This window comes from Pseudonaja textilis, chromosome 1 (genome assembly GCF_049901715.1).
Source record: "Pseudonaja textilis isolate UNSWEBS1 chromosome 1, rPseTex1.2, whole genome shotgun sequence".
Taxonomy (NCBI): Eukaryota; Metazoa; Chordata; class Lepidosauria; order Squamata; family Elapidae; genus Pseudonaja; species Pseudonaja textilis.
The window spans coordinates 243,616,254-243,630,528 of record NC_141990.1 but is presented as its reverse complement, the minus strand read 5'-3'; the positions used below and the strand labels follow the sequence as shown (position 1 = coordinate 243,630,528).

General features: G+C 43.6%; 1 protein-coding gene across 1 annotated transcript; it reads right to left on the bottom strand.

Moving 5' to 3' along the window:
• Positions 1–517: 517 nt before the first annotated feature.
• Positions 518–5,048, bottom strand: RASSF10 (Ras association domain family member 10). The gene has a single exon (XM_087921113.1). It carries the CDS (start codon positions 4,711–4,713, stop codon positions 3,184–3,186), a length of 1,530 nt encoding a protein of 509 aa, XP_087777239.1. The 5' UTR covers positions 4,714–5,048; the 3' UTR covers positions 518–3,183.
• Between the last annotated feature and the right edge of the window lie 9,227 nt (positions 5,049–14,275).

Genomic DNA, 14,275 nt, shown 5'->3' with positions numbered 1-14,275 from the left:
CAACTGCACATAGACCACAACTGCATGATCAGTCACTTACAACCATTTCACGTTAAAACAGCTCCTCCCTAAAACATACCTACAAGCTGACTCCGGAAGTTCCAAGAGCTGCCCTCCCCATGGACACGTGACCACATTTCTGGTGCTCAGCAACTTGTCTGGATTTATAGTTGTTTGCAGCATCCCATGATTATGCAAAGGAAGAATGTTCTGCCCCAAACTTTATTAACCCTATCCTACATTGTGTGGTGTTCTCTCAGTCAAAAGTTTCCCAATAGTTTAAAATTTTGCTGTTTTCCCAACTGATGCATTTCAGTCATCTTTTATCAGTACAGTGTCTTTTATGGGTGCCCCTTTCAGTTTTGCCATACAATTTTTCTGTCATCTTCCACTGCCTTTATAGTAAGTGCATATATACTTGTGCATGTAGTGGGGCTAACAGGATTTCTACTCATTCCAATTGGTAATTTACCATCAAGACCTGCTTAATTGGTATACAAATGACAGATCAACCCTCTGTGAAAAATATGTCTTTTTTATTCCATAAATAATCCAGTGTTATTGCAAATAAGGTTTTGAGTCGTCATTTTCTCAAATCTGTGTTCTTTAAACAGTAGGAATAGCTTCCTACCATCAGGTTCAGTATAGAAAATATACAGTACATTTTTAGCAAATGTTCAGGACCAAAGGATGATTAACGTTGCATACAGGTAAAATGTTTATCTGACAGTAATACCCAGATTTATTTTTGAAACAGGAATGCATAGGATCAGACTGTCACTTAGGTAAAATAACAAACTGCTAAATTTTGACTGGAAAAGTATTTTCTTGCAGCGCATCTTGGTCAGTGCAGTTTTTTTCCTCCTGATTTGAAATACAAGATTCCTCCCTTTCTTTCCAAATACCGGTTGCTTTTATTGCATCAAACACTTTGCCCCCAATTCAGGGAATTTCTCCCAGATAATGTGATTCATTTAATAACTGGCCTGTGTTCTACCATTTTGTATCCATTTTTCAATAACTGACCCAAAAGACATAGAAGAAAATAGCAGTGCAATTATGCAATAGATGAAAATATGATTTTGCTTGAGAAAGGCAAATTGATATACCGATGGCACTCTTTCATCTCTTGCCAAGACTGATTACTACGGACTTATTTGCTGTCCTATACATAGCCAATCTTCTTCATTTCTACAAGGAGCTCAACATACAATGCTATCCCATTAAATTTAGGTCTAAGTATCCATTGGTAGAATCTGATTCTGATCCTCTTTTACAATGCTCTTGATACACACTTTTAAAAGCAGAATGGAAAAACAAGTTGTCAACTTTCTTCCCTGACTGACATTCAGATGAATTAAAATTGCCTACTGTTCCCAAGAAAGGTAATCTAAAAAACAAAGCAACACAAATAGTATATGCCTCTTTTAACTTCCAATTGTTTGCTTTTGCTTAGAAGTAAATCCATAATATGAGCGATTACAATGCCATTGGTTCAGCCAGATTCTTTTAGGGTCTGAAATTAAATCATGACTGTTAAAAAAAAAGTTATAATAGCCCCACTAGCCTTGAGATGGTGTTGTGTTTGTGTGTTTGTGCACAGAAGAGTTAATTTGTTCTTGTTGCATCACATTTCTTCCATCTCCATCATTCCCACCAGTGAAATTCGTTCCATTCACTGTCAAATTTGACATTTTAAAATGGGGTAGGAATTAAAATGGTTTGAAAGTCTTATTTCCTTTTGAAAAGTTTAATAAAATACACAGACATGTCAATTTGGGAGATGTTGCCCTTCAGATTCGTTTTCTAGCCACCAAAACTTTGCTCAAAACTAGCAACAAACAAAGCACCGGAGCTGGCTTTGTAGAACAGCTCTTACCCAATGCTGACTTCAGCATAAGCAGACAAATTCAATCTTATTTGTAACACACTGCATACTGCTTCTGTAAATCTGCAAATCAAGCATACTAGAAGCATTAAAGCACATGTCACTTTTAAAGTTTCAGTGCAATGTAATTAGAATGTAAAGTCTCACTCAACCAGCATTCTCTCACGCAGGTTTACACTGTTAATATGCTATGAGCAAATTAACTTAGGTCTCCTGCATTTCATTCCCCATTTTCTAAGGAACACAACCAAACAAGCATAACTGCTATGATTCCTATTTACTTCCTATGATTCATTGTTAACATTTAAATAACCCTGCCCACCCTCCCCACAAAAACCTGGATTATTCCCATGAACACCTGTGCATAAGAGATTTTTTTGCATCTGAGACATAAATTTGTTACTTAGACATTTGTTGGAATCTATTCCAAACAAGCTGACAGCAGGCATTCCTGAGTACAAGTTTTTAATCATCTCAATTCTTGCTACTGTGTCTTCCATCTATATGTTTCATTTTGATCAGAGGCACAAACTCTTTCATAGCAAATTGCAAAAGGACCAAGGAGTTAGAAAACTCCTGAATTAGAAAGCAAATGAATGAATAAAACTTTCAAAGCACACTGTCTTGTATTTGCAATTGTGAATGTAAGGGTTAAAAGCCATTTAAAAATAAATATCTCAGATGTAAAAGAACCAAAAAATGGAAAGTAAGTTTCAGGGATTTGCCAACAATCCTTTAAAAAACAACTTGCAGTTAAAGAGTGAGAAAGCAAGAGCAAAATCTGCCATTCTTGACTAGTTTCAGCAAGTTTCAGTGTCAAACCCTCATGTTGGGTGCTTTGGTTTATATACACAATATCATATATTTTCCCCAACAGTATTTCCTCAGAGAATTAAATATTAAAAACGGCAGCTTTTCTTCATTTGAAAAGTTTGAAATAAACAAAACAAGGAATACTTTTTCAAAAAAATTACGGAGAAAACTAGCTTTTTGTTTGTTTGTACAAATATAGATATATTTTCCAGGATTTAATGATTTGAACAGAAACGGCCTGCGTAATGAACTATCAACATGGTCCCGGTCGCCGACCCAGATTGGATCCTGCATTATGATAATGTATTGCAATACATCAGAAACGGGAGGAAAAGCAGGAACTCTTTAATCCAAGCATTTTGCGCCGATGGAAACTGGTGCACCGAAGGTCAAAACGGAAGGGGGGGGGGGCACACAGCTTTGCAGTCCCTGAGATGATGTGAAGGAAAAGCCCGGGAGGAGAGAGAGCCGGGAGGAAAGTGCTACACGAGGGATTCACACACAGGCACCGAGTCCGAGTCTTGGCTGTGCATAGAGCTTAAACCCGTGTCGGAATCCTCGTCTTCCCGATCCTCGCGGTCTTTGCTCAAACTCCGGGCGGCTTCCTCACCCCAATCTCCCGAGGTGATTGGGACCGAGGAGGGCAGCTCGTCGCCCGGGTTGAAAGGGAGGCCCCGTCGCTCGTCCTCGTCTGCCACAGCCGTTTCCTCCTCCTCCTCTTCCCCCTCCCCCTCCCCTTCCACGTGTAAGGACTCCAGGGAATCGAGCAGGCGCTGCAATTCCCGCTCTTTATCGGCCCAGGCGCGCTGCGTAAATTCCAGGTCCGACTTCACGGCGTCCAAATCCGTGTTGAGGCGCAGCCCGATGTAGAGGCTGGTGCTCAGCTGCGTCTTGACGCGCTCCTGCTCCACGTGGAGCTCGCCGCCACCGCCGCTCAGCTCGGTGGTGTTGCAGTCCGTCTCGGAGAGGCTGGCGCTGGAGCCCTTGGCGGCCGCCAGCTCATCCCGGCGCCGCCTCATCCAGCGCTCGTTGAGCTCCTCCTGGATCTCGCCGGCCAAATGCTCGATCAGCTCCTCCTGGCGGCGCCACTGCTCCTGCACCCGAGCCACCTGCTCGCACTTCCACGCGTACTCCTCCAAGTCCTCGCCGCCGGCCGCCGGCTTCTCTAACTCCCCCGCCTCTGCCGGGGCCGCTGCCGGGGCCGCCCCTGCGGGAGACTTCAGCTCCTGCTCTCCCGCGGGGGGCTCCGGCTCTTCCCCGACCAAGTAAGTGTCCTGCACGTAGTTGACTCCGTGGCGCTTCATGCGGTCGAAATGAATCCTCGCCTCGTAGCGGTCGATCTCCCGGTCTAAGTCGCGGAGCCGCTTGATCTGTTGCCGGATGGTGTGGTCCTGCGAAAGGACCAGATGCACCAGAGTCTCCATCCTTTCTCCCGCCGGGGCTTCCGGGGCTTCCTTGGCCGGCGGCTCCTCGAGCTGCGGCTGCCCCTTCCTCTTGTTGATCTTGGCCAGCTTGCGGAAGGCTTTCCTCACCACGCGCCTCTGCCGTTCCTGGCTCAAAGCCAGGCTGGCCCGGGCTGTAACCCCCAAGCCGTGGCATCCCGGGCTGTCCCTGCTGGGCACCACCCTGGCTTCGGCGCTCCTGGGTCCGGTGTTGGGCAAGGACGCCTCGCTGCGCACCAGCACGAAGCGCACGTTCTCCTGCTCGTCTCCCCAGGCCGCCCAGAGCCTCAGGATCTTGGTCTTGTTGGGCAGGATCCTCTCAAAGCCCCGCCACTTCTCCACGATGCAGTAAGACTGCGGGAGCCCCGACAACATCCCCCCGCCGCACTCCTGCAGCGATGCCTGCTGCAGCTGCAGCGGCTGTTGCTGCTGCCGCCGCCTGCGCCGCTGCCTGCTCTCCTCCAAAAGGACCCGCACCACATCCGAGCAAGTGGTGCGTTTGGTGAGGCCCGAGATCAACTTCTCCTCCTGGCAAATCCACACCGAGATCTTCTTTTCTTCCGGCTCCATCGGGGCACGGGACCTCGGCAATGGGGCTGGGAGGGAGCGCTGCTACTCGGCGGGATCCCCCATAGGAGAGCGCTCACTAGAGCCGCGCCGGACCGAGCCGCGCCGCCCGAGAGCCCCCGTGGGGAGGCATGGCTGCGACCCTTCTCCCCTGCCCGCCTGCGGGGCGCTTACAAAAAGGAAACGAGCTTCAAATTGCAGCAGTCCCGGGATCTCCCTCTTTCGGATCCGCTCCTTCTTAGGCTCGCGGAGAAGAAACCGACTTCGGAGTCTCAGCTCCGCCTCCTCAGTGCTACTGTTGCTGCCGAGCGCCTGCCTTCCCCGGCACCTTCCCTCCTGACACTGCTCGCTCTCTTCGCTCTGCTCCCGCGTTTTTCTTCTCCTATCACGTGATCCTTCTCTTTCCTCCCCCTCCCCCCCCCACCGGCGCCCCGCTTTTCCAACAGCTTGTGGGCTTTGATTCAAGACTGTCTTTGTGGTACTTTAATCTTAAGAGTAAGAGATGACTTGCGTCTTGTGTCTTATATTTTTGTATCTGTACGGAAGAAATGGGAAATTACTTTTTTTCCCCCATTCCTGAGCTCTGAAAACCTGTTCCCTTCCTGGCGTTTTCTTCCTCTTCATTTTTTCCCCCAGTTTTTCTTACATTTTATTCTTCGTTTGAAGTGGATAAAGTCTTATAAAGAAAATAATGTTTTTCTGGTGCTGTATAGATTCTCATTCCCCCTTCCTCCCCCGCACTTTACAAGGACAGGGGGCACTCCCCTCAGTTGTACAATTTCACACAAAGGGTTTTTTAAAAAGAAGAAAATCCTTGCGGTGGTCCTTCCTAATGGGTTTTGGAACTCCTGGGGAGAAGAAGCTCCTGTTCAACTATTCTCCAACATCCTCCCACCCACCCTGCCCCCCCCCCCAAAAAAAAACTGTTGGAAGAGAATGTTTCAAAGGAAGCAGCCAAAATTCAGTCCAAATTTCTTTCAATTGAATAAAATCCCCCACCCTGTAATTAAAAAAAAAAAAACCTTTCTCATGCCAAAGCATTTCACAGATCATATGCACAGTGAACTGTAAACCTTACTAAGCATTATTAAAATCTGTGGTTGTGGCCAAGATTCAAAGAGAAAATTTGAATCATGTATTTCAGTAGCAGAAAAATGAACAGACACGAAGTCTCTACCCTTTTACATATTCCCAGATGGGACGAAACCCCGTTATTCTGACTAGAATTCACTCCTTGGCAATTGGATTACTGTACGTTTTACGTTTCTAGGAAATGAATACGAAAAATGAGCTTTCTTTTTTGCCTTTGCGTGACAGACATTTCTAGTGTGCTGAGAATGTTGCTTTAAGTTTTATTTTTTTTACTTACAACATTTGTAGAGCCTCCAATCTTAGAGCAAAACTAATCCCAATAAAAGCAATGTATGCAACAGTAAAGGTGGGGGGGAATCAAAAAGCCAGAAACCAAAAGACCAACTGCCACAGTTACACTTCCTTTATGCAACTCCCAATGTGTTTTTTTTCCTACTGTGACCACACTAAGTCCCAACCATCGTGGGGGAGAGCCAGGTCTTAAGTGCTCTCTGCAGTTTAAGTGGGGGAGGGTGCTGTGGTATCTCAATAGGGCAGCGATAGCAATGGAAAAGGCGTATTTCTGGTGACTGGCACGATTGCCGTGTTTAATGCATCCTACTACCATCCCTATCTACTTTGGTGAGATAGGCAGATTGCCTCAGGGAGAGGCGATCCTGTAGATTATGTTTTTTTCCGCCCATTAAAGAAGTTGCTGATTAATAACAGCAAAGTTTCACTGACATGTAAAATGATCAGGTTTCTCCATGAATTAAAAGTCATACAAAAGGCAAAAATGAGAATGGGAGGAAAGGAAAGAGAAGAGAAAAGAGGGAGGGGAGGGGAAGCACAGCAACAACAACTCATTACTCCTTTTTTGCTGCCAGATAAATTCTCAGTGTTTGGTGCCCAGAGCAGAGAACATTAAGAGTTGAGCTGGAGATGCGCAAATTACGAGTTCAAACGGTTTGCGTTTCAAGAGTAATGGTTCGTGCTGATTTATGAGCTTTTGTAAAACTGATCTGGACTAAGGATTAAATCGGGCAGATGTGCTTCCTTCAGAAATGGGCAGGTGCATCGTTTCAAAATGTCAGATCTACAGAATGTCAGTCTTACTGAAGCAAAGAAATACATTTCTTGATCTGTTTTATTCTTCAAAATCCTAATTTAGAGTACTTTAGCTCTCTCTAGGATTGAGGGAGCATATGTGCAAACAAACACCAATTAAAACATTCTTCAACAGCCAGATACATGTTTATGGGTTTAAAATAGCCGTATATACTGTCTTTCAAGACAAAGCTTTCCCACGGGGCAGCTTACAAAACATGTTCTAAAATAAAAATTAAATCTAGGCAAAATGATGCAATTTAGAAACATATCATTAAAATAGCAGCAGCTATAGCCCTCGATATGGAATATAGCCGAAGTGGGCCACTTAAATCAAGATGAAGCAAGGGGGATTTCTTTGATGAGGTAGATGTTGATTCATCACTGAAAAGAACATAATGGATATTGAGCCCATTCTAGCAAGCTTGAGCAGATTCATAAGGGGACATTCATACTCTCAAATAATCAGGTCCAAAATTTTAGAGCTTCTTCTCAATGTGAAATATTAATTGTACAGGTAGCCCTTGACTTACAATAGTTTATTTATTGACCATTTGAAGCTACAACTGCACTAAAAAAAAGTTACTTTCACACAGTGGTGGGATTCAAAAATTTCTACTACTGGTTCTGTGGGCGTGGCTTGGTGGGCATGGCAGGGGAAGGATACTGTAAATTGTCCAGTCAGAGGTGGTATTTGCTGGTTCTCTGAACTACTCAACATTTCTGCTACCGGTTCCCCAGAACTGGTCAGAACCTGCTGAATACCACCTCTGCTTTCATACTTACGATCGTTGCAACATCCCCATGGTCACATGATTTACATTTGGATTCTTGACAACTGACTGACATTTATGACAGTTGCAGTGTCTCAGAGATATGTGATCCCCTTTTGCGACTTTCTGACAAGAAAAGTAAATGGGGAAACCAGATTCATTTAACAACCGTGTTACTAACTGAAGTGATTCACTTAACAAATGTAGTGAGAAAAGTCATACAATGGAGCAAAACTCACTTAACAAATTTCTCATTTAGCAACATAAATTTTGGGCTCTATTTTATTTATTTATTATTTATTTGATTTGTCAGTTGCTTACAAAATAGTAGGTATAAATATAAACATGAGTAAGAATACACAGAAAATAGGTACAATTAAATGGGGACAATAGGACAGGGACCGACCGGAGGCACGATGGTGCACTTATGCACACCCCTTAATTGTGGTTGTAAGTTGAGGACTGCCTGTAATTCTCTCTGGCTTTTACTTGGAGGAAACTTAAACCCTGAGGCTATGTTCCCTCCTCAAACTGATCAATCTTTTGACTTTGTAGCTTGGACCATGAGCAGCATTGGGGTTATTAGATCAGAGTGGGCAGGCTTTCATGGGTGCCCCCATTTTCTTCTTCTTTGTTGTAATAGCCAAGTCCCTTGCCATTTTCAGGTGGAAAACACATAAAAACTATATTGGGAATCCTAATGTAGGTATCTTAGCAATAGCACTTAGGCTTATATACTACTTCATAGTGCTTTTACAACCCTTTCTAAGCTGTTTACAGAATCAGCCCCAACAATCTGGGTCCTCATTTTACCAACCTCGGAAGGGTGGAAAGGTGGTCAATCTTGAGATGGTCAGGATCAAACTCCTGGCAGGGAACAGCGTTAGCCTGCAATACCTCATTCTAAAACACTGAGTCTCCACTAATTCTCATAAGGGTTGTGGAAGGCTGAATCAACTTTGAGCCAGTCAGAATCGAACTGCTGGCAGTCAGCAGTCAGCAGAATTAGCCTGCAGTGCTACATTCTAACCACTGTGCCACCACAGCTCTTTAACATCTTGCAATGTTGTTTTTTTAAAAACCCCTTCTAAATAAGTAGGGAAAGAAGAAAGAAAGAATCTCAAGTTTCAACCAGATGTGTGTTGGGCCTGATGAGTCACTCTGAGGCCTTTATCTCCTCCTCTGTTACAGTTAAGTGCAGCATCCGCTAAAAGACTGCCCATCCCTAGTGAAACCATTCTCTGATCAGCATGTTAGAAGGAGTGTACATGAAGTTGCCGCTGCCAAGTAGCTCCTTTCAGCTCCTTTCGCCTTCTCTGCAGTCTTAAGATAATAACCTCCCATGAGAAGATTCCTAAATGCTTAAACAAGCTCTTCCCTATCATCGAGCATCCCTCTGATCACAATATTTTCACTTGGCGTGATGTCAATCCCATGTCATAAGCTACATCAGACCCGTGCTATGCCGTGTGCCATCGGTGCCAGCAAAACCAAACTGTTGTGGCCTGATAAAGTATAATGAGACTTACAGTGCTGGGGCAGGGGGAGCTTGCCAGGGAAGCATGTTAGGTGGGTTAATTAAGTGTGCTTAGCGATGTACCAACCGCATTAAATGCTTCAGGCTGTCTGCAGGCTTAGGCATATTTTATTGGTGTTTTTTTTTATAACTTAGAAAGAATGTTCAAAAGTATCATACACTCTTATGTTTATGTATAGAAAAGTAAATGGTAGAAAAAGAGGATCAGGGTTTTTTTGTGGGGAGGTGTAGGGCCCTGTGAAGCCATTCCTGCCAAAGAGAGCCACTCCATTTGGGGTTCAAGCACCCCTCTCCCTTCTGCAGATGAGGAGAGCTTTCTCATCTAGGTTCCCCACTTATATGAAATGTTGAGCAATACCACGCTGGCCCTGGTTTTCAGTCTTGTGAAACTTCATTAGACTCATTACAGGGCTAAGAAATTAGGGATTTGGGGTGGGAGGAAGAGGCTCAATGCGAGTGTTAAGCTGCAAACAAAAACATCAATTTTCTTTCTAAAAACAGTCTTGTGAGACAGGACATGCCTCAGCCAGGCTTGTAATTTCAGATATAAAGTATTTCTGGATGTATTTCTGCCAAACCAGTAGGATTAGACTGCTGGATCATGACTAAGGTGCAAATGGACACTTGATCATTAAGGTTCCAAAGTCATGCTCAACCAGACATTATCTCTCAACCAGACCTACTTTCGGGAGGGGTTGTTGTGATGATAAAAGTGGAGAAAAGGGAACTTTTATGTATGCTGTTTTTAGGTCCTAGAAGGAAGGTGGTGTATAAATAATGTAAATACATATTTTTGCAGAATTTTTGGCATGCCATCTGTGCTGTCCAGATAGTATATAGGTAATGGGAATTGAGATAGTTAAGTTAGAATTGGGAGCTGTCCCCTGAAGGGAATGTCTCATGGTAAATGTTGTTAATGCATCCTGGGAAATGTAGTTCATGTCATGTGGTCACATCTGTAATCCTGATTGGTCACTGAATTGACCCTTGGTTGGGTTGGGGGAAGTTCCTTCACTCTTGCCTAGACCTCAGCAGCGTGCTGGTGCCTCACCCCTTGCTCCTTCATTATGGGATGAAAGATCACTATTCTTTTACACCATGAAGTCAGCTATACAAAGAATTGGACATTAGATGAATCTCGACGTAACCGTAAGCTATATTTGAGGATGCCTTGTGAACCAATAAAGAAGCTTTGTATGAAAGCCTCTGTCTGTCTTTATATTCAGCTAGTAATTAAAGGACAGAACACCATCATCAAAAGAAAATAATTTGCTTGTTTTATAGTTGCAAAAGAAATGCTGCTGCTATCGCCTGTCTTCCAAAAAATTCCCACTTATATGGTGGATGATATCTCCTGGCTGCCTAAAGAATTAGTGAAAGAAGTAAAGTTCTGGCTGTAAATTGAATGAATGAATGATCTAGCTTGCTTTATCAAGACCATTATAGAACATGAGCCAAGAAGGGGGAAATTCAAGGAAGCCTTTGCAGAAGAAATAGGTTTTTGGGAAGGATTTGAAAAGTGAGGGATATGAGATTGCCCTTAATTCATACATTGTGTTAAGTACATAATTTATTTAATGTAGGTTTGTTGTTAACTTCAGCTGGCTGAGTTTATGGAATCTGGTAAGGTTTTTATAAAAATTTGCATATCACACAAGATATTAATCCAAACTATTTTATTTATGCATAACATTTATGTAGCTGCCTTTCTCAGAAAAAGCCTATAGGTATTATATGTTTCAGTGAATTCTATCAACCCAACCAAAAGTTTTGTATGTTGGAATTATTAAACATAGAATTGAGCCTGGTATCTCTTGCATGATCAGAATAGCACTCTGTTGAAATCATACACATTACAGCTGAGTCATCTGGGCTTTATATCCTAAAAACAAAGTCAGTCATAATGTTCTCACAAAGAAATACTGAAATCTTTTTCTGCCTGTTTTTCAGCGTTTTCAGCTAAAGCATATTATTGTTGCATTAATCAGATAGTTGTGTGTGAAAATGGAAGTGATCAATTAATTAGAAGAATACTTCCCTCCTTTTGCTTTAACTGAAGAATAATAAACATCCATTCCATATACCCCACACCCCTATCTAACACTCCTGGACCATCTCTTGTTTTTTTCCTATTCTTCTGAATTTACCTTTCACCAAATCACGGTCCAACAACTCAGGAGTGGAAATCAGTTAATTTCCAAACACACCGTTATTTAAGCATTTTTCAAGTAGTTTTTCTGATTCCCCCAAGCTTTTCAAAATGTCTTCTTCAGACTTCATCTACAGCAGTCATTGGAACTTAGCTAGAATTCACCAGCTATTTTTAATTTATTATCAAAACCCTTTGTAAGCAGGACTCCCTATCCTTCACGCCTTTTTCTTCTGTAGATTTTACTATATTTAGCAATAGCAATATCACTTAGATTTTCTTCTGTAGATTTTACTATATATAGCAATAGCAATATCACTTAGACTTCCCAGTGGTTTGCAGCCTTCTCTAAGTGGTTTATAGAGTCTGCATATTCTGGGTCCTCATTTTACCAAACTCAGAAGGATGGAAGGCTGAATCAATCTTGAGATTATCAGGATCAAACTCCTGGCAGTGAACAGAGTTAGCCTGCAATACTGCATTCTAAACAGAGTCGTCACTAACTCGTTAGGGATGTTAGTTATTGCATCTCATTTCAATACTTGTGGCTACACTCCAGCCCATTGTCATACGGTTGTAATCATAGATACACTTACTGCACTGTATCCTGGGAATTGTTTTAGAATTTTAACAAGGCATGCTACATTTCTAGTATGCTACAAGCCATATTTCAATTAATGAAGAACAAGCATGTGAAGCCCTGTGTTTAATTATGCTTAATTTCATTAATTGACAGAGGGAAGGGGGCTAAATTTATGTTTTTTTAAGTAGAATCCTTCATACTTTTTAACTTGAGCCTAGGTGAACAACAGCAGAGTCTAACCCTTTGTAGCAGAATTGCTTGGTGTTACTTTTCTGAACAGCAGGCCTGAATATTTTGTTCTTAACTTTATTTTATGAGGTTTCACAGTTTTTGGTTTGGGAATTGTGAGACAAGTATTGGGACTGAGCTAAGACCCAAAGAAGCCTTGAAGGTGGGGGTTACAAGCTGTTTCTTACCTGTAACTGAGCCTAAAATGGATAAGCAGGAGGAGGGAGGCTCTGGTGTGGCCATCTCAATTTTCACAGAAGATTTCTTATACCAGGCTATCCTGAACAAAAGCCTGCCACTTTTCAGTGGGATATCTGTCAATCTAATCCAGTGGTTCCCAGAGTGGACAGCACCGCCCCCTGGGGGAGATGCCTTAGCGGGGTGCTGAGAGGCAAGGGGGCCGGCAGGGGGATGCTAAGAGGTGGCAGGGGGCGCTGGAAGTGAGCAGCAGGACACAATTCAGGGGAGAGAAAAAATGCCGCTGCCAACGCGTTTGAGGCAAGGCCCCGCAGGATCATCCCATTGACTTGCACACTCTGGTGCAAGGAGCTCCGCCCACGAACGCAGTGCTGGGAAAGGAGAGCAAAGCCAAAGTGGCTTTGCTCTCCTTTTCAAATATCTTGCCACCGCTGTGTTTGGGGCGGCGGGGCAGCACCCCAAACACAGCATTGGGAATAGGAGAGCAAAGCCTTTTCAAACATCCCACTGCCATGTCTGGGGCGGCAGGGTGGCCTTTTCAAACATCCTCCCGTTGCCATGTTCCACCCCATTGAGCCCCTTGCACCAGAGGCACCTGCCCAAGCAAGTCCGAATGGAGCGGTGCATGAAGTCAATGGGGTGAGCCTGAGAGAGGAAAGAGAAAGAGAAAGAGAGAAGGAAGAAGAGAAAGAGAAAAGGGAAAGAAAGAAAAAGGGACAAAGAAAGAGGGGAGATGGAAGGAAGAGACAGAAAGAAAAAGAAATAAAGAAGGAGGGAGGGAGGGAGGAGAAAGATAATGAGATATCTATTCTAGTCCAATCACCTGCTCCAGCAGTGTTAGAAGGGTGTGTGTGTGTGTGTGTTCTCCTTGTAATTTACCAATACATTTTGATTTTGCCTTCTTCAGAATTGGCACTGTAATACATTGGGGAAAAGTAATTTTTTTAGGGTGGAGATCTGGTCCAATGGATCCTGTTTAAAGCCTCAACAAAATGTGAGAGCTTCCTGATAGTCTTGGCCATGTTTCATCCACAAAACCTTTAATTAATAGAAGCCAAAGATGTTTCAATGTGCTGGAAAAGATGTTTCAATGTGGAAAAGGGCCTCTAAACTAGGCCTCATTTCAATCTGATGCATCAGCTCTCTCTCTCTCTCTCTCTCTCTCTCCCTCCCTCCCTCCCCCCTCCCTCCCTCCATGCCCCCCTTCTTTGTCCCTTTTTCTTTCTTTCCCTTTTCTCTTTCTTTCTTCCTTCTCTCTTCTCTCTCTCTGTCTTTCCCCCTCCCAGACTCACCCCATTGATTTGGTGCACCGCTCTGCTCGGACTTGTTTGGGCAGGTCCCTCCAGTGCAGTGGGCTCAATGGGATGGGCCTGCGGGGCCGGCACCTACAACGCGGCAGTGGCGGCACATTTGAAAAGTAGAGCAAAGCCAGAGGTCGGTAATTACAAAGAATCACAAAAGCTTCTGGTTTGGGCACAAGAAGGGACACACATCTCAATGAAATTCAGCAACATAAAATAAAGAAATACAAATAAAACAAATCAACAAGAATCGGCAAAGTATCTCTGATTAGATTTTATTCACTACTAGAATCTAATCAGAGATGCTTTGCTGATTCTAGTCCAATGACCAACTCCAGCAGGGTTGGAAGGGAGTATGTGTATATGTGTGTGCATGACTGTCAAAACTCCAAAAGCAAGTTAAGTAGTTCTGGGGAAGCCAGTCATAAATTAGAACACTTGCTAAGCAACCGGCCATTAAGTGAGGACCACTTGTATTTGGTTTGCCAGTCACCAAACCACACCCAAACCAGTCACGTGACCAGCGAGCCACACCCTCAAATTAGGCCATGCCCACAGAAATTTGAATCCTGCCCCTGGGTGCGGGGCATTGAGGATGAGTTTGTAGCACCAAGGGAG

Bases quoted from the DNA above. Each gene is read 5' to 3' on its own strand.
- RASSF10 (XM_087921113.1), bottom strand. From the start codon at position 4,713: ATGGAGCCGGAAGAAAAGAAGATCTCGGTGTGGATTTGCCAGGAGGAG.